The following is a 26,364-nucleotide window of genomic DNA, read 5'->3' as shown; positions in this document are numbered from 1 at the left end:
ACAAATGCTGGTGTCACTTTTTGTTTTTCTTCTCTGAATGAAGTCACTTTCAGCTGAAGGTTTTTGTTTTTTACCTGAGGAAAATTTTTCAATGATTAGATAAAAATGGGAGGAAGAGGACAAGTTCAAATAAAAGTAAAACCCAAAATTATATAAGTGCTGGTCTTCAAAGGTATGTAATTATTGGAAGATGTAAATAATTGTGTAGTGGAAGATTCAGAAGTGGTGAAGCAGGCTAGATCTCCTCTTCCCAGAGTTAAGCATGAAATATGTTTCTAGTCAGCACAATCCAGCTTTTCATTCAGTTTACTACGATGATTCCTTCCTTTATTTGGTAAATCTGATAGTTTTAAAAGCAGAGCATGTTTTGATAAACCCTTCTGGTTATGATTCCAGCACATTTAAGTTTCATTTTTATTAATGGAATTAACTGTAGAACGCTGTTTTCATTCACTGTGAATTCCAGTTTTCATCTAAATGCTGCCTGACACCCATCCAAAGGAAAAACTATTGTGTTAAATAAGGAATGTGCCGTTCACCATTTTATAATGTACTAAATTTAAAAATTAATAATCAAAATAAATGTCCGCTTAACTATGTAATTGCTAGAATACGAGATATATTGGTGAGGAAAATTGGTTTGTAAAAGTTGAATTTGGTTGTAAACCATGTTGTGCAAACCAACAATAGTGATCCTTTCTTCTAGAAATTAAATACCCCAGTGCACGTGAAGATTAAAATCAGCTATAAAAGTTAGGTTTCCTGCTTTCTTTTATTCGTTTGCAATTATAACTGGGCTGATTCTTGATCCCTTTTTTGCTTTTGGTCAATCCACCTTGATTAGGTGTGCATTTACACCCCCACAAAAACCTTCTTGACTAAATTCCTAGATTTTGGTGGTACTTCGCAGATTTATGCTATCTAAGAGGTTAATCTTGGAATAAGACAAACTGATAAATGCTGTATTGTAAAGTCTGTACTTCTGAGTGATGATTCCTGTGTGAAAGGTGTGTGCGAATGATTTTAATTCTGTTTCTGCTGAGAAACTGCTTGAAGTCCAGCTCTTTGTTCCAAAGATAGGCTGACATTAAATGTTTGGACTATTTGTTGTTTTGTCCATGCAGTGAAAGAAAGCCTTCCAGTGCCGGAACGCTTTAGTTCTTTAAGGTGTAAAATTAGGAACATCCTTTATGTCAGGAAGGGCTTTAAGTTTTTCAATGACTAATAAAAGTTTTAACTTTGGCTGCTACTTCTTCTCCTCTCGTGGCAACTATGTGTTCAGCCATGAATTTAATACATATTTGAACAGCGTGTTCGTGAGGGCAGCCACTGAGGCAGTGTCTATGCAGTTATGCGAATGAGATCTCAATCCAGAGCCGGCATCGTGATCCCGACATTGTAATAGCTGCAGCCTCTTTTGAAATCTTCCCAGTTGTACATGCCTTAGTACAGCACTGAGAAGATTTTTAAATAGATTCATCAAAACTTGTAAAGGCAAAGTGGCAGCTCAAATAATAGCCTGCTATATGCAGTTTCATTGTATCCGTCCTTATTAGATAAGGAACGTGGAATTTTGTCTTTTTATTGGTTATGTCATATGTCTCGGGTAATTCGTCTTAGCTTAGCGTGTAGGGCGTGTAGGAGAAATACTTTCAAGGAGGAAATGCAGAATCATACGATGGCCATGTCTGCAAAATGAGCTTGACATTCTTATTGGGTTTGAATTTGAGGATCTAACTAGTTATCTAGTTACAAAGATTCAAACGTTTTGGTATGAAAAGAAACTTCAGTCACCTTGTTAATTCTGCCTTGAATATATTTCCTCTTAGTCCTGGTCAAAGCCGCCCATCAATGGTCTCATGGACGAATACTCCGTCTGCTAACCCAGCTGCCACAAATACTGCACCATCCAGTTTCTTCTTCCCTAATCCTGCCGCTGGGAGTGACAGAGCAGTGGAAAGGTATGGTGTACACTTCCACTTTTGCTGGTTCTTTATTTGCCTCCTTTTTCCTGTATCTTTTTAAAAATAACCAATGCATGTCTTCTGCAGCGTGTGAATGATTATCTCAAATCAAGAAATGCAACCTTAGAGATTTTGACAGAATAAAATAACTGTCTACTTTGTCTTATTTTTCCTTTGAACAGCTTCCTTGCAGAAGGCACTCAGATTGAGCTGGTGGCTTGTTGGTTAATACAAGCAGACTTTGATTTGGGTAGTCAATTCATAGTGTCTCTCTACTTCAATGATTCTCTTACAATCTCTTTAAAAATACTGATTCTTTCTTTTCCGTAGCCAGCCATGGCAAATTTAAGTTTCTCGACCTGGCCTTCTTGCCTCTGAAAGACTTTCCCATGTCTTTACCTGTCTCTATGGTTTCATTCTTTTCTTTCACTCTTTTGGCCATCCTCTTTCTGCTTCCTTCCGTGTTGTTGTCCATCTTTTGAAGTATTTTCACTTTTTCCTTTGAAAGTTTTCACCGTCTTCGCTTTTTCCTTCAAGTTTTGTAATATTTGCTTTTCTAATTAAAGTACTTGGGTGTATTTATACATTCTTTCCAACACTTGGTAACAAAATTCCATTTCTCATTACTGGTCGCATTTTTGCACCAGAACTGCATTGTCTGACTGCAAGTTCCTTGGGGGCAGGGAGAATCTTTCCCAATGTTTTATGTGTAGTTGTTGTTGCCTGGGCTCAACAAAAGATGATTTAATGGTGTGGGTGCTGTGTCTAAACAAAGCATCATTGGGCAGCAGCAAACTGTCAGTTCGCAAAGGCGTGATTCAATAAGACGTGCCAAAAATACTTACATATTCCAAGATCTCTGCTTATGGTACTTGAAGAAATGAGTACTTTGGACAAATTCATATTGATGGCTTATTACTGAGCATCCTGAGAACACCTCTGAAAGACTGCCTGAAATGTTAGGAATCTTGCTGCGTTGAGGACAAAACAGCATCTTCGGTAGTCTAGTCATGTTGTATTGTAAACAAATATAAAAAGCGAATTCTGTACAGTGATAGTGAAAAGCTGAATTGCAAGACTCATGAAGAAACATTTCAGATGATGTAATGATGATTAGCCTATAAATTAAGTATAGTATGCTTTGCCTACTATTGATTTCATTGCTGATTAGCACTTGGCAAAATTTTAACTGTAGTTGAAAGTCAAGTTTAACTCTCATAAAAATAAGTGTGCATAAAGTTGGGAGTATGATATTCAGAAATGCCAACAGTAAGCTGTGAAGCTTCAGCTTTGGCATTTGTGTGTATGAATTATAAGCCTGTAATGATGCATGTGAGATTGTGTTTAAAGTTTCAGTCATCTCCAAATGAGAATGGAGAGAGAATGGTTGAGAAAGGAGAGTGTCTTCATAATCGTCAAAAATGACTATAATTCATAATTTCATTTTTCAGCGTTGCCCACCGAAAGGCAAGAGCAGTTTATCCATGCGAAGCAGAACATAGCTCTGAATTATCATTTCAGATAGGAGCAATTTTTGAAGACGGTAAGTACTGCTTGAGTAAATATAAAGCAATGAAAAACAAATTGACAAAACTGCTAAAATGGCTTTGGATAAAAATACAAGCCTAACTGCTATTCTGCCAACGTTGCTGATGGCACACAGTTGGTGACGTAGAAGATTTCTGGTATGCAGAAGCTACTTAGCATATGCTTAGCACTGTGAGGCAATGCCTTTGATTTCTGGTGAATAGACACTTTCGATTGGTCTAATTTTTCAGCAGCATTTAAATGTGTTGTAGTACCAAAAAAGGTTATTCAGCAATAGAGAAAAACATCTTGGCCTATGAAACTGTATTTTTTTTTTTTTTAATGTGAACTATCATTGTAAAATAACATATGGACTTTCATTTAAAGGAAAAAAAAATCTGTTTAAGGATTTTCAAGCAGGCAGAGCTCTAGGTAAATCAGGTGATCACTGGAGAGAAAAGGGAGCGTTTACTTTTTGGATCAAGGGGTGCCTTAGTCTGTGTATTTGTACAAAAAGGAATATTCACTGAGGTGCAGAATGAAGGCCTGTGATTAAAGATTTCTATGGACTAAAATATAGTATTACATATGAACATCCAGAAGGTGATTCCTGTGCTCAAGACTGTTGCTCCTCCGTGAGCTTCCATGGCTCTACTCTTCAGCAACTGCAGAGGGACTTCAAACTTACAGGAATGGTTTTAGCTTTTAAACCTTATGCCAATGACTGCTGTAATACAAACTCTGAAGGTGCTGAAGATGACATTAGAGCGTAGTTTCTTCCTATCGCAAGGAAATTCCTGTTAGAAGAACTTGTAAGAAATAAGACTCAACAGGGCCTGGACAAATTCAGCAATTCTTGTTACCTGAACACAATTTAACAATAATTCTAAGCAGAAATTAATTCATAGTAGCAGCACGGTAAGACTGTTGTTACAAGACTAGATTCATACTGAAAACCAGAAGACTCTTACGTTTGGCCAAATCTTCATCCAAGTTTTGTGCGGACTGGGGGATTCAAAGTGATCTGAGAATTACCTCCCAAAGAACCTTGTGAGTACTGAGACCAGTATTTCGGTCTTTCAGTCTTGTCTAGAGGCAGCAGCATAGTAAGAGGCATCCTGGCCTCTAAAGAATCTGGATATTCTGCAGTGATGCCTGTTTTCTTCTCATCCGTTGTCAGCTTTTAGCTTGCTACCAGGTCAGAAATCTGATAGCTGCTTTCCAGAGGGAAACGGTATTTAATTCTGCATGACCAAACACACTTAGGGGATGTGCTGCCCAGTCATTCAAATACCACATCTTTGGTTGGATGTCCAATAAAGGAGGAGTATTCCAGATTCCCAGTTTACATCCAGCAGGAAAAAGAGAAAAGTACACAGTCTAAAACAGCTGGAAAACATCAACCTGCCAGCATTAAAAAGCTAACTAAATATGTCTTATATTTTCCAAAATGCACCCTGTTAACTCTGTTAGCACTGGATCAAAAGTATGTGTGGGAAAGTTTTTTCTCATAAATGAAAATCTTTTCGTCCTGTCCTCCCCAACCCCAGTAGAACGTTCCTAATTTGTTTAACAAGCTGAAACAAATGGGAAGCTCAGTAGAATCTTTATTTTTTTTTTTTAGCGTGTATAACAACAACGACACTATCTCACAGATATAGACATCTCCTTCCCCTTCTTTGTGATGCTTATTTTAAAGCAGACAGAGCATAGGACATTCCCATCCTCTGCCTCCTCCCAAACAAGTAAATAGTAAGCCTGGTCCAGACTTCAGTTCTGCTTCTTTTGCAGCGTAAGGTGGTCTGGGGTCGCCCCCAGGTTCTTCCCCTACTGGCACTCACTTTACAAAATCATACTTGATGTTTCCTATTAGAGCTGCCTTGCAGGCAAATCACGTCTGAATCAAGTTAGGTGGGAAACGTTTTAAAGATGAATTAGCTAAATGATTGCTCTTTTTAAAGTCTCTAACACCAGTTATTTTAATTTAAGTTTTTTAAAACATGACTGAGAGATCTTCAGCAGACATAAAACTGTGTACAGGAAAAAAATCTAGTGCATGGGGGAAAAGATCTGATGCATAGAAGAGAGGCATTTCTAACGCAGAACAGCAAGGGTTGCACATCTGTTGTGTTGGCATGGGATAAGAAGGTCTTTCAAGAAGCAGTTACTCCTGTGTCGCGTGTTTGTGCGAGAGCAACGTTCAGATTCTTTCCTTGTGCAAAGGGATTGCTCGAAGTTACGGCAAAGCTACCGTGGTTTTGGTGCATTACAGCCTCGGTTGAGTTTTTCAGCTAGAGAGTTGGGTTGTCCAAGAACAAGTACGGAATTCGACACTTTGGCAGCTGTGGAGGAATGTTTCAGCTGTAAGACTCTTTTTCCATATCATCATACAAATAAGGTTGGAAGCTTGGGAAAAGGTTACGTGGATTGCATTTTGAAAACCTAATTGCAGATTTCCAATGGGAAGGATCACATTGCCTTATAAACATTGGTTTTCATCTATTCCACTGTATCCTGGTTATTTTATAGGCATTGTCCTTGCCCTGCAGGGCTTTCAGCCTAACGCAGGCTGTGGATTGGCAGAAAAAAGGAGGAGAGCACGCAAGTAATAAGGCAGTAACTGGAGACGTATGTAATAACTTAATGGTCATTCCATAATGGTTCCCAATAGGTTATGTCATGGATGGCTCTGTCAGTATAGAAAGGTATTCTCATTAAAAGTGCAGACCAGTCTCCGTATTTGAAACCTCTGCAATGCCTTCACACAGGCCTTTTCTTTTTGTGCTAGGCACCCTTGTGTCTATGCTGGGATCAGATTCCAGGGACTCAATTCAGGTTCTTTAGTTACTCAATTTAAATTCCCATATGCCCTAATAAAGCCCCCAAATGAAGAATTAAAGTAATAATACATCAGTTCTGCAGCTCTACCAATAACCTTAACTATCAAAGTGACAACGCATCAATCAAGTTGACATACAGCTAGTATCAACCATTAAAGCAACTGTTAAATTAATGTCTACTAAAAAGTGCTGCTTCCATTAGTGAAGGTTTTATCCGTCTCTCCTTTCTCCACCCTGCCTGTCTCACTTTTCTAATCCTGTCTCTTTCACCTCTCGCTGTTTGTTTGTAGAGTTTTTCCCTTTCTCTTCCCTCTCTTTTCTGCTTTGTTTCCTTCTCTTTTTCATTTCCCTTCCCTGTTCTTCTTCTGTTTCGTCACTCTTGGTCCATAGATGTTGATTGCAGCAGCTCTCTCTTACCTGTTATTATCCTGGGTGAATCTTTCTGGCTGCTCTAGCCTGAGACAGGATAATGGCGTTTAGTGAAGTACAGTCTTGCACCTGTCATAGCTGCTAAATGTAATATGGGTGCACGAAGGTAAGCATTTAACCTTTACTCCTGTCTTACTCCTGTCTCCATTCCCTGTTTCTAAATGGGGAAAAAAAAAAATCTGTTTGTGTCTCAGGCTGACAAGGTTGCATTTACTAATATTTTAAATTAAGCTTTACATCACCTGATAGGAATCTGTATAGAATCTGAACATTTGCATATTCAGGTATTTTCAATATTGCCCGCACCTTGTGCCACCCCGAATCCCACAGTCTTTCCATTAAAGTGTCATAGAATATAAATGCTAAGGTGCCATCCGTAAGTTAAAAAGAAAAGACAAACTTTTCTATTTAATTGAATTGTGTAAGAAAATGGATAATGTAATCTGAACAATATCCACTGGATTTTTTTAAAAATCTTAATTCAATTTACCTTAGGCTGTGCCAGTATTTTTATTACCCAGTTGCTACAGGCTATATTATTGACAGCACGTAACAATATAATTCAAGTGGTTAGAGGCAAAGCTTGAAGAGTTTGCAGCTGGATAAGGGCACATATGGGAAGAAGCACAGCATGATCTGAGATTGTGAGAGACATATGCTGGCTGTATATTTTTGTTGTTGTTGTTGTTGACGCAGATATTCCCAATAATCGTGGAAAGAATAATCAGACTGCCTGGCATTGAAACCTTGCCAGCCTTGGAGCCAAGTGTTATTAAATTTCTTGTTCTTGAAAGAGACTGCTTAGAAGTCAGTAAATGGGAATTTCGCTAGGGAGAAGTGTTTTAGATAGGGTAAATGGTGTTTACACAACAAAATTCCTTGGCAGTACTGCTAGCAGGAAGGCTTCCTGAAAACTTGTCAAGATAGCTCTCATCAAAGCTATTTTACAAGTTTTAAAATCAGGCTTTAGTGGAGAGAAAATATGGGGAAAACTGAGAAAGTGTCTTGTTGGAGTAATTTTCCTCAGGAAAGGTGTGGCACCGGTTGTCCCTACCAAGCAAAGTAGGAACACAGAAAGCCGTGGTCACACAGCCGTTGTCATCCCTCTCTATCTTCCCTAGTGTAACAAAACGCCAGCCTTAGTTAATGTCCCTGGCTTTGACTCCAAGCCACTCTCTTCCCTCTTATTCATGCTGTGGCTTCTGGACTGTCTTTCTTTACGGTACTGACAAATGAAGGATGTACGTCAAAGAGAAGCAGTACTCCCCAAATACTATACTGCACGGTATGTGCAAATAATTCTTTTGCTGAGGTAAAAATGAGGATAAAGCTGCTACTTTGTGCACCTTTCATCTGTGGATTTCAAAGCACTTGGAAACATTCATGTGCATTAATTATCTTCATTTTACACCTGGAGAAACTGAGTGTACAGGCTGTGGACAGATGTTCTCCTTTTCAGATACCTCCATGCCATTTGGAGGTGGTTACCTCAAACTACTGCTGAAAGTTACAGTCACTTCACCAAAAAAAAGTACCAGATGAGCATTACCAAATTCCTCCTGACTTTGCTAGAAGTTTTAAAAAGTCACTGAAGGTAGTTAGACTTTAACCAGTCTGACTTTGCTCCTGCCAACAGTGTTGTGGAAGCAGTGGTCTCCAGAAGAGAAATGTTAACATGGAAGATGTTTAAACTGATGCGTTTTACCTTGTAGTTGGTGTGTGTGCGGGACTGTCAGAGATGTCCAAGCTGTCAGCTGGGATGGGAATCAACTCAGGAGAAAGACCACCGAGTCTCAGTGTCTACACACAGGTCACCAAGCACAGGGAACTCGGCAGCAACTCAGCTGACCAACCGCTTGCCTCTCTTTTAGAGTGAGCCAAATTATTCTTTGGGTGCTCTCTGTGCATTGTATTGGCCAGATCTCTACCACCAGCTGTAATAGGAGCTTAGACACTTCTGTAGAGGGAAGTCTCAGTCTGCAAGCTGAATTCCACCTTCACTAATTCGTCATGGTGTATCAGCGTGTTTGCTTTCATTCACAAGCCTGAGCCCTTCTAGGCAGACCGTTTTATTTGTGGTCACGCAGTAAATCTTTAGCAGAGTCAGGAAGAAGACCCCTTGACTCCTAGCCCTGTGTCCTCTCCACAAGATAATTCTGTTTCTCACAACATACTTAAGTGAAACAGCAAGTTTTTAAATTCCAAATTCCTTGCTAACCCTAAGCGTGCTAAATGTTTGTGTATTTCTGCGGTCAACTTCATCCATAGGGATTGTTTCAAAAACCCCTAGGGATTTCTAAACACGGAGGGCTTGCAAGCATATTTTATTGCTTTAATTTAATTTCTTGGTGAAAAATTGGCCAGCGTGATTGAGTTCTATGGAAGCATATTCTGCTGTTTTAGCAGTGACATTTCTGTTGCCCACAAAAAGCAATCCTCATTTATGTAGCTCGTTGGGGTCGTTACTTTGTTTGGTACAGTAGTCCCTCAGAAAGGGAGGCCCTCTTGTGCCAGGCACCATGTGTGCTAGATTGCTTCCCCCATTTCTGTTTCCTCCTGAAACAGCTGGTTTCCACAAAGGTGTAGAAATCAGTGTGAATTAGGGTCTGATTCAGTCCTGCTCAAGTTAGTGGCACCTAGGCAGTGAACTAGTACCACTGTGGAAATGAGTTTTGCCCTCATTTGTAGTTGAGACCCATGAAACTTCTGAGCTGCCAAAGCAGAACAAGGTCTGCTTATAGCATTGGGTCTCTGGGAAGAGCTGCTTGCAAATTCTATGTATTTGCAGTTAGATAATTGTAACATTGGCAATATTGAAGCTACTTCCTATGGAGAATACAGAAAAGTAAGAAGAAATGCTGCAAATGCCAAGTTGACCTTATTTTGTGTTCCTTGATTAGATGAAATCAGAAAAGCTTTGAGAGATCTCATTGCAAGTTCCAAGTCTGTTGGTTTTTGTTTGTCCATTTGAATTGGCGTGATTGTTCCGTAGCGCTCGCCGTCGTTACTGATGGTCAGACATTCTCCTCCTCTGCACTTTGCCTCCGCCAGAGTGAGACTGCTGAAATGGCCTTGCAGCAGCTATCGAGGAAGCTGCCCTCCTGCTCTGGGCTCTCAACTTTGCTGCTATTTCCACCGTCCTAAGAGGTGATGGCTTTTGGTGGCGGTTCTTCGATTGATCTTGTTGTGCAGTCTTGCTAAACACTTGTCAAACCTTGCTGAAAATATTTAAGTTTTAGTTCTCTGCTCCGTATCGTTTACACTACAAGTATTTTCCCCTCCTGTCCCTAAGTCAGAAGACTTAGTCCTGTGGGATGCTTGGTCCAATAATGAGTTGTAGTTTTGAGGGCAAATGTGTGGTTTCTGCAGCAAGGTATTTTTAAATGAGGCAGGCCTGAGAAAGTGCTAAGAACTGTAATCGTTGTTGACGGAGAAGAAATGACAGAAAGGGGACACTACAGAACATCTTCTCTTGAGCAGGGTATTTTTTCAGAAATAGCCTGTGTCCTGGGTTTTAAGAAGAGCTGTGCATGATAGCAAAATGTCTTTTGTGTGGTAAAGTTTTTTTTTATTTTAAATGAATGCTGTTGTACACTAAACTTTGGAAATGGATTAGCAAAGAAAACGGCATCGTTAGAGCTTAAAGCAGCTTTACATTTGGACGGCTTCCCCATTAATGTCATTTGCCTACAGAAGAAGTCAGCGACGTAGGTGGGTATCTTCGCCCTTCTTGTGTAAGGCGATTTGAACGGGGGCAGAAGCCTTACCCGACATGACAGTTGCCACCGCTGCTGAATATTAAGAATTGCTTCTTGGTCTGTTTTTTAAAAAAAGACTGATCTCTACAAATGGTGATCTTACACGTAATCTGAATGCTAATTCTTTCTTCAGTCTCCATAGAACCTACAAGAAACTTCTGCTAACAAATAACGGGACCCTGAGCTGTGTAAGGCACGCGTGCGATATTTAATTTCCCAAGCGCAGAGCCCAGTGGTACCACCCACGTCTAGTCTTCTGGGGTGAAAACGGTATTTGTCACTCCAGTCCAGTTGCTGGGCCATCGTGCATTCTCTCTGAACGCGCTGCAGCGTGCGGTGTTCAGTATCGTGTCATCAAACTTGTTCAGAAAATACTTCTTTTGAAATTTGCTGTTGTGTTCAGCCAAGTGACTCAGTGTAGTTCGAGCGTTTCCTTCCCTGGGTAAATTTTAGGTAAATTTAAATTTCAGTGTGATCCCCTCAGATGAGGGCTACCCTCATTTAGAACAGGCCTTTGATTTATAGACAGGCACATGCCAGTAATCTCTCTCCTCTCTCTAATATAACTTGAGGTTGAGCTCCAGAGGACAAGTAGAAATTTCCTACTTCCAGGTTTTCTAGTTGGTTTTCTTCCTAATCTGTCATTTTTTGGAGTTCGTTTCCTGTAATACAGATGCGCTCTGTAGGCATGGGAGACTTCAGGGAGAGGTTTGGCTGCCCGCTAGAGCTGCTGGCACGTTTGCTGGAAAGGGTAGAATTACAGCCGCTGCGGTGGAGCTTCTGGAGGGAGGTTTGCGGTGGTGTCAGCCATGCAGTTTCAAATGCCTGTGTACTCTGTAATTGTGGAATAAAAACGACAAAGGGAGAGGAGGGCCTGCTAATTACTAATAGTAATGTAAGTTACTGTGTGCGCAGAGATCCTAAAAGGTAATTTTCTATCTATTTTTTTTCCTTTGGAATCTTTCTGTCAAACATTCTCATTATAAATACAAGCCCAGACTTTTGATCTGAAACTAAACTATCAGTATCATTTGAAAGCGGTTTTGTTTTCTGGCTTTCTTGGAGGTATAGCTGTTGTTTAAACCGTGGATTCTGAGCACATCTTCTAGCTTCGCTGTCTGACAATAATAGGACAAGGAAAAAAAACTAGGGGGAAAGTAGGCTTTAAGTGTTCAAATTTAGAGCCTTACAATGCTTTCGAAAGTGAGACTTAACATGTTGCTCTTTCTTATTTCCCTGATTTGTAGAAGGCTACAAATACCACATTCCCCAATGTGTTAATGTGTTTTAAATAAAGCACTGACATGGCTGGCAGCATGTTTCAGCATTTGTCTGATCTCTTCCCTAAATAATGTCTGTCTCAGAAGCACTGTGAGGATAAATTAATATGGTAGAGAATGTCGTAGGTCACTAGAAGTGTGGGATTTTACAGTTACATAGGTAAGCAGGTACCTGTATCATATTTTTGTAAGAAATTCTATAGGCGAATTTGAGGACTTTTTAGTTTGTTTTCCAAAGACGTGAGGCTTATGCTTCTTTTTTAAACTTCCCGTCAAATGTGGTTAACCTATATATAGGAAGCCAGATTTCATTAGTTCTGTTGCTCACAGAATAACTTGTGGGGCATTTAGAGTCTGAGCTGAGATTTGTCTTATTCTAGATTCACGGATACTCGTGCATAAACTTTGGGATCAGCAGCGGTAAACGCTTAGGATGGCCATAAGGAACACGGCGTATCGTTCAAGCCCCTCCTTCGTGTTTTCTGAATAGCGCGATGTATTTGAATTTCAGAGAGAGGATTAACCAGAAGAGTGATTCAGAGGTTGTCCGTTGGTCTCTTCCAGTGGCAGCTCTACCCTGTGAAGAGATGATACTTGGAGGGAGATCCGGCTCATTTCTGCTTCCCCTGTAACCTTTTAGATGCTTACTTTTCATACAGAGTAAGGTCCTATCCCATTTTTCTGTGACTCTGAACTTCCAGATTCATCACCTCTGCTCAAGACAGGTTTTTGGTCCTGCTTTGCCCCTAGCTACTGGAATTGTTTCCCACTGTTTGATGTGAATTCTAATTTCTCCCCAAAGGCGTCTAGATTTTCTATTTCGTAAACCCATCCTAGGTTCCCTTAACTGTTTCTTTAATGAAGTCTCCTGCACCTAAAAGCTATTTCACCATGTGTACCTTGCAGAAGATAGTTCAAGCACCTATATTATGCAAGTATTTAAGTTAATCATCCTCTTGATCTTTCCTAGCCAGATTCTTAAACTGGTCATTGCAGAAGACTGGATGTTTTTATGGATTCCTTGCCTGGTGTCATGGAGCTAAAGGTAGAGGTACTAATTCAAGCATAAAAAGATACAGTAATTTTTTTCTTTTTCTTTTGCAGTGCAATTTTCCAGAGAACCAGGATGGCTAGAAGGCACGCTAAATGGCAAGAGGGGACTTATTCCACAAAATTATGTTCAGTTTTTATAGCTTTGTGCATTGAACGCCAAGAAGGTGTACATGGTATCCATGGATGTTTGTTATAGTCACTTCTCTCTACTTCTGTGACTGCTTTTAATCAACGACAAGCCTGACTATGGGTTGAAGATCCTGATCTGTATAAAGACATGACGTGTTGCCAAATATGAATTACAAAAAAAGATTCTTTAACGGTTGGGAAGGGTGGGGGGGGATGGAGGGATAGGTTAATTTTTTAATAGGGTGCTTTTTTCGATTGTAAAAAGCGGTAGCGGTATGTTTGTTTGCAAGATAACTAGCATTTTAAGTCAAATATTTGGTTGATTTGTGACTCAACTATCAGTTGAAGAAAAGATTTTTATAACCTTAGTGTCCTGGAGATTATGAATCGATAACCAGCATTTTTAACAGAATATTATTTGGGTTTGGAAAATACCGTCGGATAAAAAAAGCTATCATGCTGACAATTAAATTCTATTTCAAAGTGGAATAGACGGTACGGAACAGACACCAGTAAGTAAAAGAATAGGTATCAAGACATGACATTTTTCAAGTGTCCTCAAAGAACACATTTGTTTATGTTGTGTGTATGATTTCATTTATTTTATAAAGATAAGACACATGAACTTTTATTACAGGTTCCTATATATCGTGGTTCCTTTGCTACTCAAAAATATCACCGTACATGAAATAAAATGTTATTTGCTATTTGACCTAAGTCATTCCTATGTTGGAGAATATTTTGCTCTGGTTCTGTAAGTTATGATGTGAAATAATTATTGGCAGCTGTACGCAGTCAGCCTCAAGCAGGCTCCAGAATGGATGGGGAACTTGCCTCGCTTAGTATCGGCAACTCTGCAAGCTCAAGCCAAAAGGAAAAGAGAATCTCTGGCTACGATCCTTGTGCGTCCTGGAGGCATCTTGCATTTTATCTGTTGTCTGTCTGTCTAGCTCCTTCTTGAGCTTCCCTGTCTTCCTCCCCTGTAACTGTCAGTTGTAAGGTCTTAATGATACTTCCTAGTATCAGAGTCCTCAAGTAGCTGCCTCATAGTTTGTAGAACTATTTGAGTAGTGAGAGAGTTATCTGTGGGCATAGAAGAAGCTTCCAGAAACTTTGTGGTGTGTAAGTCTGTGCCTTGGGATTAAAAAAAAAAAAACCAACTTACGTGCGGTTTATCATTAATCTTTGTATTTTTCTGTCCTTCAAGCAGGGCCCTCTGGGAGGCGGTGGAGAGGATGCAGGAAAATGTGAAGGGATGACAGGCTCACTTATTTGTTAAATTGGACTCTGTGGATTTTGAGTCATTTATGGCAGATATACTTAGCTTGCAAGTTTTTCTAACTAATGTGATTAGTAAACCGGTTAATGGTTAGGGCTGCCTTAAGGTTGGGATGGCTTTTTTTCTCCCTTAAGATTTAACTCCATACCATGATTTTGTTCCTTTGCCCAGACTGCCTAGACCATTGGAGTATGCACAAATCACTTCCAGATGGAGCAATGGTGGGCCAAGTCAGTACAGCTCTCCAGCACGAAACCTCAGAGCTTGGAGGAGTTTCATTTGGTGTATTCTCGTGGTAGCTGAGCAGCGACTCCCTGCCATACAGCTTTTAGGCAATTCTTGTCTTGGCGTAGTGGCCGAGTGACCCAAGCACTGAAGATGACTTTTGGAGTTCTGTGAAGGAGATAAGAGTTCTTCAGTTTGCTCCTTGACTCGGTATTAAGGGGAAATAGTTGCACCAGTACATGCAGCAACAGATTGCAGGTTTCCTTACTCGGATTCGTTCACGTGGCAAAACGCTGTTCTGGCTGGCTATCGTGGCGCCTGGGCCCGCAGCTCTATCAACTCAGTTGTGGGGGCGGGATGGCGTTTGTGTAGCCAGACTCGGTTTTCATGGCTACCAGTTGGTGGAAAACGTTGAAAGAAGAGGGGGAATGTAAATCTTTGGTCTTAGCCTAGTAGGTGTGGCAGCTAGGTATGCTGGCTTGTCAGATAACTTGAAGCGTACAAGCTTTTTAAGTTGCTTCCGTTTGTTTTGGTGTTGTTTTAGACGTGCAGTGCATGTTTGATCTTGTTCTGGCTGCTATCTTCCACAATTCTCAATGTATTTAAAAGTCTTTTATACCTTCTCTATATATCTGCCTTTTTAAACCACATCAGTTAGTTAAAAGGGGAAAAAAAAAAAAACCAAACCAAACCACAGAGCTAGTGCTGAGAAATAAATACATTGAGAATTGTGGAAGATAGCAGCCAGAACAAGAAGTGTCTCTTCCATCCAGTCCTGTGACCCTCTTTGTCTTTAGGTGAGATGTTTTGAGACTCCTCTGACTTCTGGAGCCACGCAGAACCCAAACAAGATGAAAACTTTCCTACTGAGAAATGATACAGTGAGCAGAGGTAATACTAATCCAAACTTTCTCACGTCCTAGATGTTGTCTAAAGGCAGCGGTGTGAGCTGAGCCAGATCAGATCTGGCTTTCAGGCTAACCACCCTGCCTCCTAGGAATTTAGCTGTGGAAACTGCTACCCACCGTACGGGTTTCCACATCAGCCCGGTCATACTGGTGCCGAGTACAGACTCGTACAGCCCAGCAGCCGTGGCACATCTCATTCTTCATCCTCGCTGCTGAACAGCGCTGTGAACGACGCCCTCGTGCTGGCTGTTTGGCAGTAGAGATTAAAGGATGCTAAAAACTAAAAATCATATAAAGGAAGTCAGGCCCCTTTCCCATCCTCTGAGATTGTTTTCTTTCCTGAAGCTGGGCCTTAGGGCGTGCCTCGTGTCCGTCTTTTCCATGGCTTGGTAGATTTGGGAAGAGCAGAGTAACGCAGTGTTAACTCGAGGCAGGAAGGAGGACAGGGCATCGGTTTTTGGCCTGGCAGCAGGAGCGGTCGTTCTCCGTGGGTCTGGCCTGACTCCGTCCTCTCCCGGGGAGCTGCTCTCGTGTCACAGCTGTGGGTACAGGTTCAGCTTAATCCTCGGGTTGGGCTTCCCCGCCCTTGCTATGCGCTGGGTGCTGTGCGTAGGGCTTGTATTTGTCAGTTTTTAAAAGCCGAGACTCCTGGTAGTGAATGCACGACACAGGCTGAAAATTAGAGAGGGTGAATTAGGAAAAAACCCTATTTTGTGCTTTTTATGCAAAATGACGTTTGCCTTGCCATCACTGTGGGGCCAGAGATTGAATCCCTCAGCCTGGGGATTAAGGTTGAGTGTGTGTTTGCTGAATAATTAATGGAAAAGCTGAGACTCCTGGCTAGCTGGGATCAGTAGGAATTACAGTCTGGGTTAGTCACCGGACAGTGCGCAGCTCTGCACCTCGGCCAGGCAGCATTTTCACTCTGCTGGGGGAAAACCCCCGGGGTTTTTAGGCTGCTGAGTGTTGTTAATCATTGTCCCGGCTGATCTTCATGGCAGGTTTGCTTCCGATGCCCGGCCTTTCATCAGGAGTAGAAGAAAAATCTCATTGGGCAAGGTATCTGCCCTGGAATGAAAGTAAGTGTTCCTGCCACATTGCTTACAGCTTTTGCTAGCTGAGCCTCTGTAATTGTATCAGAGAAAAGGCTCTGGGAGAAACTTGCCTTTCTCAATGCTCTTGTTCCTTGTTCTCTTTCTCTTAACCCATTTCACAATTCTTACCTGGTTTGCAATTTAAAGAGAAAAGCTGCTGACAGAGGGCTTATGTAGGCTGTGAATGCACCGGTGCTAAACGTGTTCTAACTGAAAGTCTTCCCTGGAGTTTCCCCTTTTAAGCTGAATGTGCCTTGGACATCGTTTTCTGCATCAGTGTGCCCTCATCTGTCCTTGCAGTAACCACAGGTAAGCACCAAATAAACTTCAGTCGACTTCTACAATTAAAGTGTTCTTTTAAAACCTCATGGCATGGCATGTTTTACCTAGCAAAATCTCTGAAACGAATGGGCATTTTTTCCACTCCCTTCTGTCTTAGTAATATTGTACTCATCATCAACTCCCCGTCTCTGCAGGTACCTGAAAGCAAGCAGTGTCCTGGCTTGAGGTCAGATTACAAGTTTCGTTATGTTTTTAAGTAGCGATAGCATTTTCTTATTTCTAGAACAGCATATGACAGATACATCTGCTTGTAAACATACGGGAAATTTTTCTTAACACTGCTGATCCTCTACTATTCTTTCCTTCTGACAATTCAGCAAACAGAAGGCAGGTGCAAGGATTTTTGGCAATAAAAAGTTTGTGTAACTTGTTATTAAAAAGAACAAAATGCAATTAACTGGTGGTCTGTCTGACACCACAGACCTAGCTTCGTGCGGAACTTAGCGGTGAATTTTTGAGGTGAATCGTGCACAGAACAGAGAGTTTTATTTCCCCTTCTACCTACCTTACTACAGTCCTAACTGGAAAAGACCTGACCCTGAGAAGGCAGTGTTTGATTTCGTCACTGGGGAAACCTTGTGTATATGAAAGAGCGAATCCCTATTTCCATGAGAGAAATTCTAACTTTGGTCAATGGGTACAGCAGCTCCAGGTGAACTGGAACTGGAAGCCAGACGTGTCCGGCTAGTGAAGGTTGCTGGGCTGGTTTCTTGGAGCGGGATGCAGGTTGCGCGCGCAGCAGCGGCAGCACGTCGCCAGGCAAGCCGTTACCGGGTGGGGTGAACCACGGTCCTCACGGCTGGGCATCCCTCGCTCCACAGCGCGAGCGGCCGCTCTCTGGCTGAAGCCATCGTATGTGCTGCGTCATCCGAGTAACAGAGCTTGATGAAACCAAATTTCTAGAGGTATGAAGCAAGATGTTACGTTACACTTAGTTACTTTATGTTACTTAATATTGTTTCTAGAGGAGCAGAAGCTTGTCTCTAAGGATATCACTGCACCGGCACCTGAGATTAAAATGCAAGAAATACTTGCAATCAAACCAGTTTAATTAATGTAATTTGTACAATTTGTATAAAAAAAGAAAAAAAAAAAAAAGAAAAAGAAAAATAGGTACTTGCAGACATTAACATAAAGACCAAACAATATTTTCTATTTATTTAAAAAGCTTTAAACATACAGAAGCAAACCCCTAATTATAAATGCATCATTATGCATAGATTTTACTGTTTACACCATACTGCTGGCTGCTTTTATTTTTCATCCAGGAATCTATTTAAACTCCAAGAATTCTTAAACATTCCTCTGAGCTTCCTGGCCTCAGAACTGCTGTCTATCTTATCAAGTCATTGACCTCCAGCTGAAAACATTGCTCTAAAAAAAGAAAAAGTCAAATCTTTAATAAACAATTAAAAGTGCATTAACTGTAGAATTGTTTAATTTCATAAATGTTTAAACAAGTCAGTGAAAAACACCACCCTGTGAATTAGCTTTTTGCATTATTGATTGTAAAGTATCTTTTTAATAAGATTTTGATATTGCAAACTTTAGTCTTCTCTATTTTATTTTGCGCAACCGTTCAGTCGCACACTGTGTAGTATTCCTGAAATACCCACTGCAGTACATTAACGCTATTTTACATTTTTAACTGTGTATACAATGCTCTTGCTGTATATCCCCGTTCCTTCTTACAACAAAATAATTTAGCTCAATGAACAGAAGCCCACTTCTAAAAGGTGTTTGAGTTTGTCCTTGTATTTTGCAGGAGACAAATGCCTATTTCATTCTAAACAAATTCAAAAGAACACGTAACTTCCCGGTAGCTAAAAACTAGGCTTGGTTTTTTTTGTTATTTTTGCTGTACACAGGTTTAGATAAAAAAAGTGATGGCTATTCTGCTTAAGTGTCCTTGATAAGAGAATACTGCCTCTTACAACATCTATATCCAATTGTATCTATTACTTCAATGCTCTCTAGCAAAAAATAATAATCAATGAATGGTTTCATAAACAACAGGTGATTAAAGTAAAGGATTTATTATAATCTGCTTACAGTTGTTTGCAAAGACAGACATACGTTTTTGCATAAAGATATAAATTGCTTTTTAAAACTAATTTAGTGTGTTTAATTAGATGAAGTTTCTGTGAATTATGAATTGTACCAAACCAAGATTAAAAGTAATAAGGTACAAAAATAGGAGCAAACAGACAACAATTTGGACTGGGACAGGCATTTAACAGTGAAGTGTAGAATATGGCTTTGCTATTTTAATCAAGCAAAGTTACTCTGAGACAGAAAAGGAGGCAGTAACTTTGTTAATATAAAAAGCTGCTGCAGACTGTATTCACCCAGAACCTGGCTTTGAAATTTTCTATTTTAGACGTTTAAAAAAAAAAAAAAAAAAGGTAAATGAAAAGATGGATGTATGACTGTGTCTTTACTGTAAACAACCAGTCTGCATGCTGTGTATCTCACGTTGGAAGTTTGGCTTTCATATTGCTGTGCAGGTCAGTATTTAAAGATCTGCCTATGAATTAGACTTCCAAAATGCAAATAATATATGTATGTATATATTTATATATAAAAAACCTCTCTGAATACAGTCTTTACAGATAACCCTTTGCATAAGGCAGGTGTCATTTAAAAAGACAAGTAGCACTGACTGTCTTCAGTGCACCAAAGCACACCTCAACATTTGGACTCGGAAAGGGTGTGGAGTTCTTAATTTGACCACCATTTAAAAGAAATGCTACATTCTGACCGGCCGAGGGACGAACTAGAGCTCAAAGCTACCCGTGGCACCCAGAGAGAGCGCTACAGATGAGGACTCTGAAAAAGTATTCTATTTAAACACGAGCATATGGTAGCAACAGTTGAGCCTCAGAAAAGTTCACCTGTCCTCTATTCTACTCCAAAATTTTGTATCTGCTTATAAATTGTGAAACAGTGAAAATCACCTCAAAATTTTTTTCTTTGCAGTCTTATTCTAGAGAAAACATTTTTGAGACAAAATCAGACCAACTGAGTTGAACTTGTAGTGTGAACAGTTGTCTTCTCGGGTGTATTCTGATGAGTACAAAAATGCTTACAAAATTACAGACGGTTTTAGTTTATCACTAAAAATTCTACTCAGCTAATCTGCCCTTACCAGTACCTTACCAGCCCTCTCACCAGTACAAACCCGTTCAGTGTACTTACTGTAATGATCTGCATGTTCCCTTCATCATAATCAGAAATCGCTCTCCCCCATCTGAAATAATAATCTGACTTTTTAAGATGTTTTCTGTATCCAGTATTCAAAGGAAAAACAAACAATCTGGGAAACCTTAATAAAAAACGAAAAATCATTCAACATCTTACTCACCCCTGCTCCCCTGAGAGAGAAAGGGAAGAGAGGGCAAGAACTCACTATATCATTAAGCTGGCAAAAGCTCTGGAGAGACCGTAATTTGTCTTGTTAAATGAAACCTTCGTAAAGTGGCAAACACAACATAGCGTAGTTTCCGACAGAAAAATGAAGCAGGATTTCTAAGATGTGCTCGAGTCACGTACGCTTGCAAGCGAGACAAAAGGGGGAAAAATACAGAGGAAAATAGAAAGGCTTAAATAGAACTGAAAAGGTTAAGTGTGGTTATTTACAACAGATACTGTAGGATGGTAAATTAGATATGATGCTAAAAAAGGCACAGCTTTCCCTTTCTTAAATACACTGTAAACGGTTCATTATGCATGCAGAACATTTCACTTTACAAAAAAATTACCTTGTTTGTTTAGACAAAGATAGTACTTAAATAGTCTCCAGCAAAATAGAGTTCTTTCAAAAATACTTTCCCATTCATCCTATTAACCATTAAAGATTTTTTTGTCTCATTTACAAAAGTTCCTTACACCTTATTTCAGGTCCTTCACAATTTATACATACAGCAATGTACAGTACAGCAAAAGACTGCAAAAAATTATTTGTAAAGCCAGCACAATAGATACTATAAATTGATACCAGGGCATTTGTTTTCACATCTTATCCTTTTTTTAATTAAATAGTAAATGGACACTTAACACAGTGTATATCAGCTATGAAGGGATAACATGGGATAACAAATGCCACAGGTGGGGATAACAGAGTATTCCACACCAAATGTTCTGTTATTACTTTACACATTAGGGTTTTTTTTTGTGTGTGTGTGTGTGTGTGTATATGTGTGTATATATATAGTTTTTGTTTGTTTTTTGTTTTTTTTTTTTACAAGAAAAGAATATTAATGCCCCATATTGACTTTACGTTTTATGTGCAAACCAAGGGTAAGCTTTAAAAAGTTCTCATTAGTTCTCGAACCCTTTTAAAACAAGCAAACAATACCAGAAACTACATGGCATATTTAAAACTCCATCTGTTAAAATATCAAAATCAAAGAGTTATTGACTAGATATGGCTTTTCATCCAGAGGAACAGGAACATTTTCTAAGTGTTTTAGGGTTACGGGGTAATTTCCAAACATCTAGGTCTTGCCAAATCCGAGTCAACTGCTTTCCATTCCCCAAACCCTTCATATGATTTTAGACTATTCAGAGACTGCTGAACACGTGTAAATAGCATGTTTAAAATGTGGTTTCTTGGGTCCTTCATGGGTGTGGAATAACACAGGGAAACTTAAGGCAAAGTTCTTCCATTTAAGACATTTTCTATCACTTCCTGTGAAAGTACAGGGGCTTGGCATTCCCAGATTCCACCTTTGGTAGCTGGTCACTGATGATTTCCACCAGCATGGCTGGAAACTCTACTTTCAGTGCCTGAGACTCTCGGAAGGTGTAGAAACAGAATTCCAGTAAGTCACTAACAAGCTGAAATACAGAAAGAAACACTTTTTAGGAAAAACACAGAGAATTTCGCATGCAACCAACAGCTTACTGATAACGGATTATTACCAAGAAATGGCACCTCACCCTGACTTGGCAGACCATTTGCAGGGGTTAAAAAGCAAACAGAAGAACTCCAATCCCAAAGGGTTACTTAACTCGTTAAAAATCAGCTAACTAGGAAAAACCAAGATGCCACAGATTGGATTTTTCAGCGTAACGGCACTTTTCATTTCACTAACAGGCAACTGGCCGTCATGACAACTATAGGTACTCCATGTCTATGAAAGTAAAGCCTTCTGCCCAGAGGGAAAAGATCAGACATAAACTATTGTATCTCTAAACTTCAGCTGGATACATGTTCGTTAAATCAGATTATTTGGTTAACTTCAGTGCGCTCTCCACAGGCCGCAACCTACAACTGCCAGAGCAGCTGATGTTTTGAGCTCAACACCAGGAACGCTGGGTCACACTGTAGCATTTCAGGTTTCAAAGCATCACGGTCCACCTGAAATCGTTCATCTGGTAAAGCATTTCTATTTACATATAAGTGCATTTTTTTCATACGCACCCCCCAAGCTTTTTTTTCTGCTTACTAATTAAACTATAGAGGCAATATGTAGGGAAGTACTTCTTTTTGGGGGGGGAAGGCAACAACAAAAAAACCCGCTAAGTCCTCTGTTTTTGTAGTGGTGGCTAACAGCACGCTTTTGCTTTCTCTCCCTAGAAGAAGCATAATGCTGAGAATTTTAAAGATAAACATTTCTAACGAGCTCTTCAATGACGGAGAAGGAAGCTTTGTTCCCTACCGCCACAAGCACCGAGTTATCCGTTCGCGCGGGACCACCTCCGCCAGCAGAGCAGAACGGCGCCGTACGCTGCGCCACGGCGGCTCTCCTGTGGCTTCCTCTGGGCGGCAAAGGCTTCCACGGGGGAAACCGTGTCACCGATCTCCCGAATGGCAGCTGACAGCCATTTTGTAATCCTAATAGAGGTGGTCTGCGGCTGCAACGGGAACGCGAGCTGAAGTACTAAACGGCATACAGGTACCATGAGCTTTGTGGTGCGTGGAAAACAAAATACCTTCAAAGCACCAATAAATTTAGTCTGAGTTCCTCAACCTTGTCTCACGTTGTGGTGTTCTCATTTGTCAGTTACAGAGCTTCATTTCGGTCTACATGTTATGGGAAACGTAATCAGACTACAGGAATGACCATTAATTTTGGCTTTCGAGCATTTTAATCTGTTTTGTGCGCTATTTTCTCCACACGAAATTGCAAACTGCAGCTTCTCTTTGCTATAAACCAACAGGCCACTAGAGCGAGAGAACTGTGAAGACAAGAAGAGCTCTTCCAGCATCACTGCTGGGAGAACGACTTCTATTCTAACAACAAAAACATGGCAAAGCAATCTCACGGCTCAGCCTACACGCATGCAGGGTTTTGCTGGATTAGTTTTGCATACTACTTGGATACAATTGAGGAATACTTGTTCATGACCTTTAGCAGCAAGAGAATGTTATTTCAAAACTAGTTTGTGTGGTTGCTGTGATGTGAATGCGTCTCCTAAAGCCTTGCAGTATGTCGGACCCTCGGCAATCGTTAAGAACAAAGTGAGTCACTCAAGAGGCAGAGGCAGGTCGGCTTCTGAGGCACCCGTGACTGAAGCGCGTCTAGGTTTCCGTTAGCGTATTCATTTCCATTGCATTTCACCAAATTACTGCGCTGTACGACTGAAGAAAAACCAGAGCCTCTGCTGTTTAAAAACTCACAAGTCACATGCACAGCTTAACTTTGGTGCCTTATGTCCTTGCAAAGGACTTAAACTACAGAAGGAGAAGTGGTTTATCAAACACAAGTTTGTCGTTTCAATTCTGAACCTGTAGAGTTGCACTCTACAATAAAGCCCCTGTTAAAGACTGAGTAAATAAAAGTGGACTTCCCGAAAGCAGAAAGGGAAATAAGAAAAAAAATACAGGCAAGCAACAGACTACCGGCCTGTAGCACCACACCTTATTACTTATTTTCAGGACTTTCACAGCTGTTCTTGCAAACGCATAAGCAACTTATGAACAACACAGAGAAGCGCCAAGACCACTTGAACACGTGAGTTTCTGCTATTGAGCACTCCACGAGTCTGTTTGCTGTTGCTTAGTTCATTCCCAGTGATCTGGCATGTCATGAGGCAACTCTAGTTAATTACACAGATGCATGCTAAATAAAGTAGCATAGACATAATTTGGTTTTCAAGGGAAAACATGCTGATGTTCAGAGGTTTGCTTTACCCATTAGGAGGAGGTTGTTTCTGCATATACTGTGTCAGAAAAATATTCCAAACATAACACAAAACCAAACAAAGTGAAGGAAACTGTCTCTTGGTATAATCGCCACTACCTCCTCCCTGCCTCTGCCATCAAACACCTGCACCTAGGCAAACTGGGCCTTGCACCCCAACGCAACCTTGGTAACGACCTGATGAAGGTACTGCTTTTCCTAAACTCGAACACGAGTAGTTTCACATCATTGAAAGGCGGGGGGGGGGGTGGGGGTTGGGGTCATCTCCGTCACGCTGCCAGCCACCCTCGCGGTGCCGATGGCTCACCTTCTGTGCAATCCAAGCCCAGTCCTGCCCCATCGCACTCACGTGAAGCTTCTGAATGCAGTGAGACAGGTATCACAGAAAAGCCTATGTGGTAACTACTGATTCTGCCGCCTTAGCAAGCCTGTAGTAGTATCAAGTACATATGGGTGTCTGGTGAATATGCAGACAAACGGGGAAATGAAAAACAACAACATTCATGAAGACAGCGTAATCTGTTCTATACAATAAATGAGTTAGCAGTCCAGCGGGGAAAAAACAGGATGTGATCGTGGCTACCATCATAACGCAGCACGCACTTAGGAGTCTCACCACAAAGGAGAAAGGTTAAGTTTACACAGCAATTTAGAAGAAAATAGCTTGAACCCCCCATCATGTAATACTTGGCTTTGGAGCCTTAAGGATAATATATATTCTGTACCTATTTAGTCTGCTAAAACTTCCACGCCTCTCTTTCTTAAGCAAAGTTATCAATGTTAACATACTTGACAATAATCAGCCACTAAGAAAAGGGGAGTATTAGGAAGCACAGCATCTGTGTCGCAAGAACACGGGACCGCGGGCAGGATCTTTTTAACTGCAACCTTAAAAGCTGCGTGGTTTTGGGGGCTGGAGAAGTATTTTGAGCACTAATTTAAAACAAAGAGGAATGAATGAGGGAGAATCGAAGGCCAGCTCAGAGGTACTGAAATGTAAACGATACGGTAAGGTCAGCTAGAGAAGGCCGCAAGACCGAGAGCTGAGCCGCGAGCAGTGCGCTGTTGTGCCGGCTCAGAACAGGCTCAGTTCTCGTGCCTCTTCAAAGGCACCCCCCCCCCCCCCCCCCCCCGCCCCCCGCCAGCCCAGCAGCCTTGGCACGAAGAGGCGCTGAAGGGATGAAACATTCAGCTTCCACAGGCAATGTTAATTTTGCAATCTGAGTACCTGTCTCTGCATCCCAAGCAACATTCATCTGATACAGTTTTGATTTATAACAGGTACATAATTTAGCTAGTCTTTTGCTTTAAAAGAGAAGCTCCCTTTTCAGTACGGAAATGAAAAAGGTGGCTTTCTTCTGTAATACACAAGCTCTGTCATGGCAGTGACAGTGACTGATACACCGTAGGTTACAAGTGAGGCAACGCAAGCTAGCCAGCACCTCTGCATTTGGCTTATGAATTTTCTAGATCAAATATACTTCCGATTGTGCTTCGAAGGCTTGTAAAACCCCTGCGCTCTAAGAACTCCTGACTATGTTTTACCTGACCGCTTTTACCCTCTGCTTCCATATATTGGAAACGCTGACACCTCCTCCAGCAGAGCAGTGTGAAAGGCAACTCTGATTAAGCCGTGCAAGTGAAAGCACCACTGTTTTCACAAGCAGTGCAACAGAGACTAGAAACGTATTTACTTTTACAATCTCCAATTATTTCAGCTACTGAAGCATGCTTCTAAAGGGTTACAGCTTAGCAGACAGTGCAGTTAAGGCCACAACTAAAATAAATCCCATTTCCTCGGGATGCAACCAGGACGTTGCTTACCGCTTCGTAGGCAGTTGTTCATCTCTCTTTGGAGCTGGCCATAAAACACGGCTCCGTACCTTTGACGGCACTGCAAGCCTCCCTCCGCACGCGGGGGCATCGGGCCGGTGCCGGGGGACAGCAGCTCGGACACCGCCCGCTCCCAGCTGGCAACGCCGGGCTTTGCCCAGCTGGGTCCCGGGTATCTCCCGGAATGGAGACTGCAGCCTCTCCGGGCAGGCAAATACCACTAAATACATTCACATGAGCTGGGTCGTGGGGATGCAGAAGCACAGGTCAGAATTACCACGTTGGTGTCACCCAGACCGCTGTAAGACATGACAGCTCTTCCGCCGGCAAGCGGATCAGCTGTTAGCTATAACCCCTCACCACTTCAGTCGTTAATTATGAAGCTTTCTCTCATCACTACCCTGCAGGCAGCATGCTGCGTTTAAACATTTTCAAGGGCACAGCAGTCTTAGCAATTCTGAGATTTTTACTTAATCAATCTTTGCATTTGTATGCTGTATGAAGCACCTCCGAGAAATAGGAGTATTAATCAAACATCATTTTCTGTTATTAGGG

At 41.1% G+C, this 26,364-nt stretch overlaps 2 protein-coding genes and 1 long non-coding RNA gene across 9 annotated transcripts in view; 2 read left to right on the top strand and 1 right to left on the bottom strand.

The window, feature by feature from the left end:
* ARHGAP10 (Rho GTPase activating protein 10) overlaps window positions 1-13,692 on the top strand; it is a 154,369-nt gene extending 140,677 nt beyond the window's left edge. For 3 of the 4 annotated variants that reach the window (XM_087735569.1, XM_087735568.1, XM_087735567.1), the window contains 3 exons: window positions 1,830-1,961; window positions 3,416-3,507; window positions 12,903-13,692. In XM_087735569.1, coding sequence (XP_087591695.1) covers window positions 1,830-1,961; window positions 3,416-3,507; window positions 12,903-12,991 — 313 coding nt within the window. In that variant the 3' untranslated portion in view covers window positions 12,992-13,692. Of the gene's footprint in view, window positions 1-1,829; window positions 1,962-3,415; window positions 3,508-12,178; window positions 12,459-12,902 lie in introns of all 4 variants that reach the window. The other variant, XR_015699486.1, reaches the window with a different exon arrangement.
* Window positions 13,693-15,224: 1,532 nt separating this feature from the next.
* On the top strand, window positions 15,225-22,785 carry LOC148051537 (uncharacterized). 2 transcript variants are annotated; one of them, XR_015699488.1, is made up of 4 exons: window positions 15,225-15,375; window positions 16,394-17,733; window positions 22,090-22,207; window positions 22,410-22,785. It is a non-coding gene; the product is annotated as an uncharacterized LOC148051537 (long non-coding RNA). The 2 variants fall into 2 exon arrangements; XR_015699487.1 differs by having other exon boundaries at window positions 15,225-17,733.
* Window positions 17,961-26,364, bottom strand: part of NR3C2 (nuclear receptor subfamily 3 group C member 2) — a 214,920-nt gene continuing 206,516 nt past the window's right edge. For all 3 annotated transcript variants that reach the window (XM_087735566.1, XM_087735565.1, XM_009468773.2), the window contains one exon: window positions 17,961-21,667. In XM_087735566.1, coding sequence (XP_087591692.1) covers window positions 21,512-21,667 — 156 coding nt within the window. In that variant the 3' untranslated portion in view covers window positions 17,961-21,511. The remainder of the gene's footprint in view (window positions 21,668-26,364) is intronic.

Source organism: Nipponia nippon, unplaced genomic scaffold (genome assembly GCF_047370975.1).
Source record: "Nipponia nippon isolate SJK-2023a ecotype South Korea unplaced genomic scaffold, ASM4737097v1 scaffold_6, whole genome shotgun sequence".
Lineage (NCBI taxonomy): Eukaryota > Metazoa > Chordata > Aves > Pelecaniformes > Threskiornithidae > Nipponia > Nipponia nippon.
Note: the sequence above shows the minus strand (reverse complement) of the source record. Positions and strands in the feature narration are given on the sequence as shown.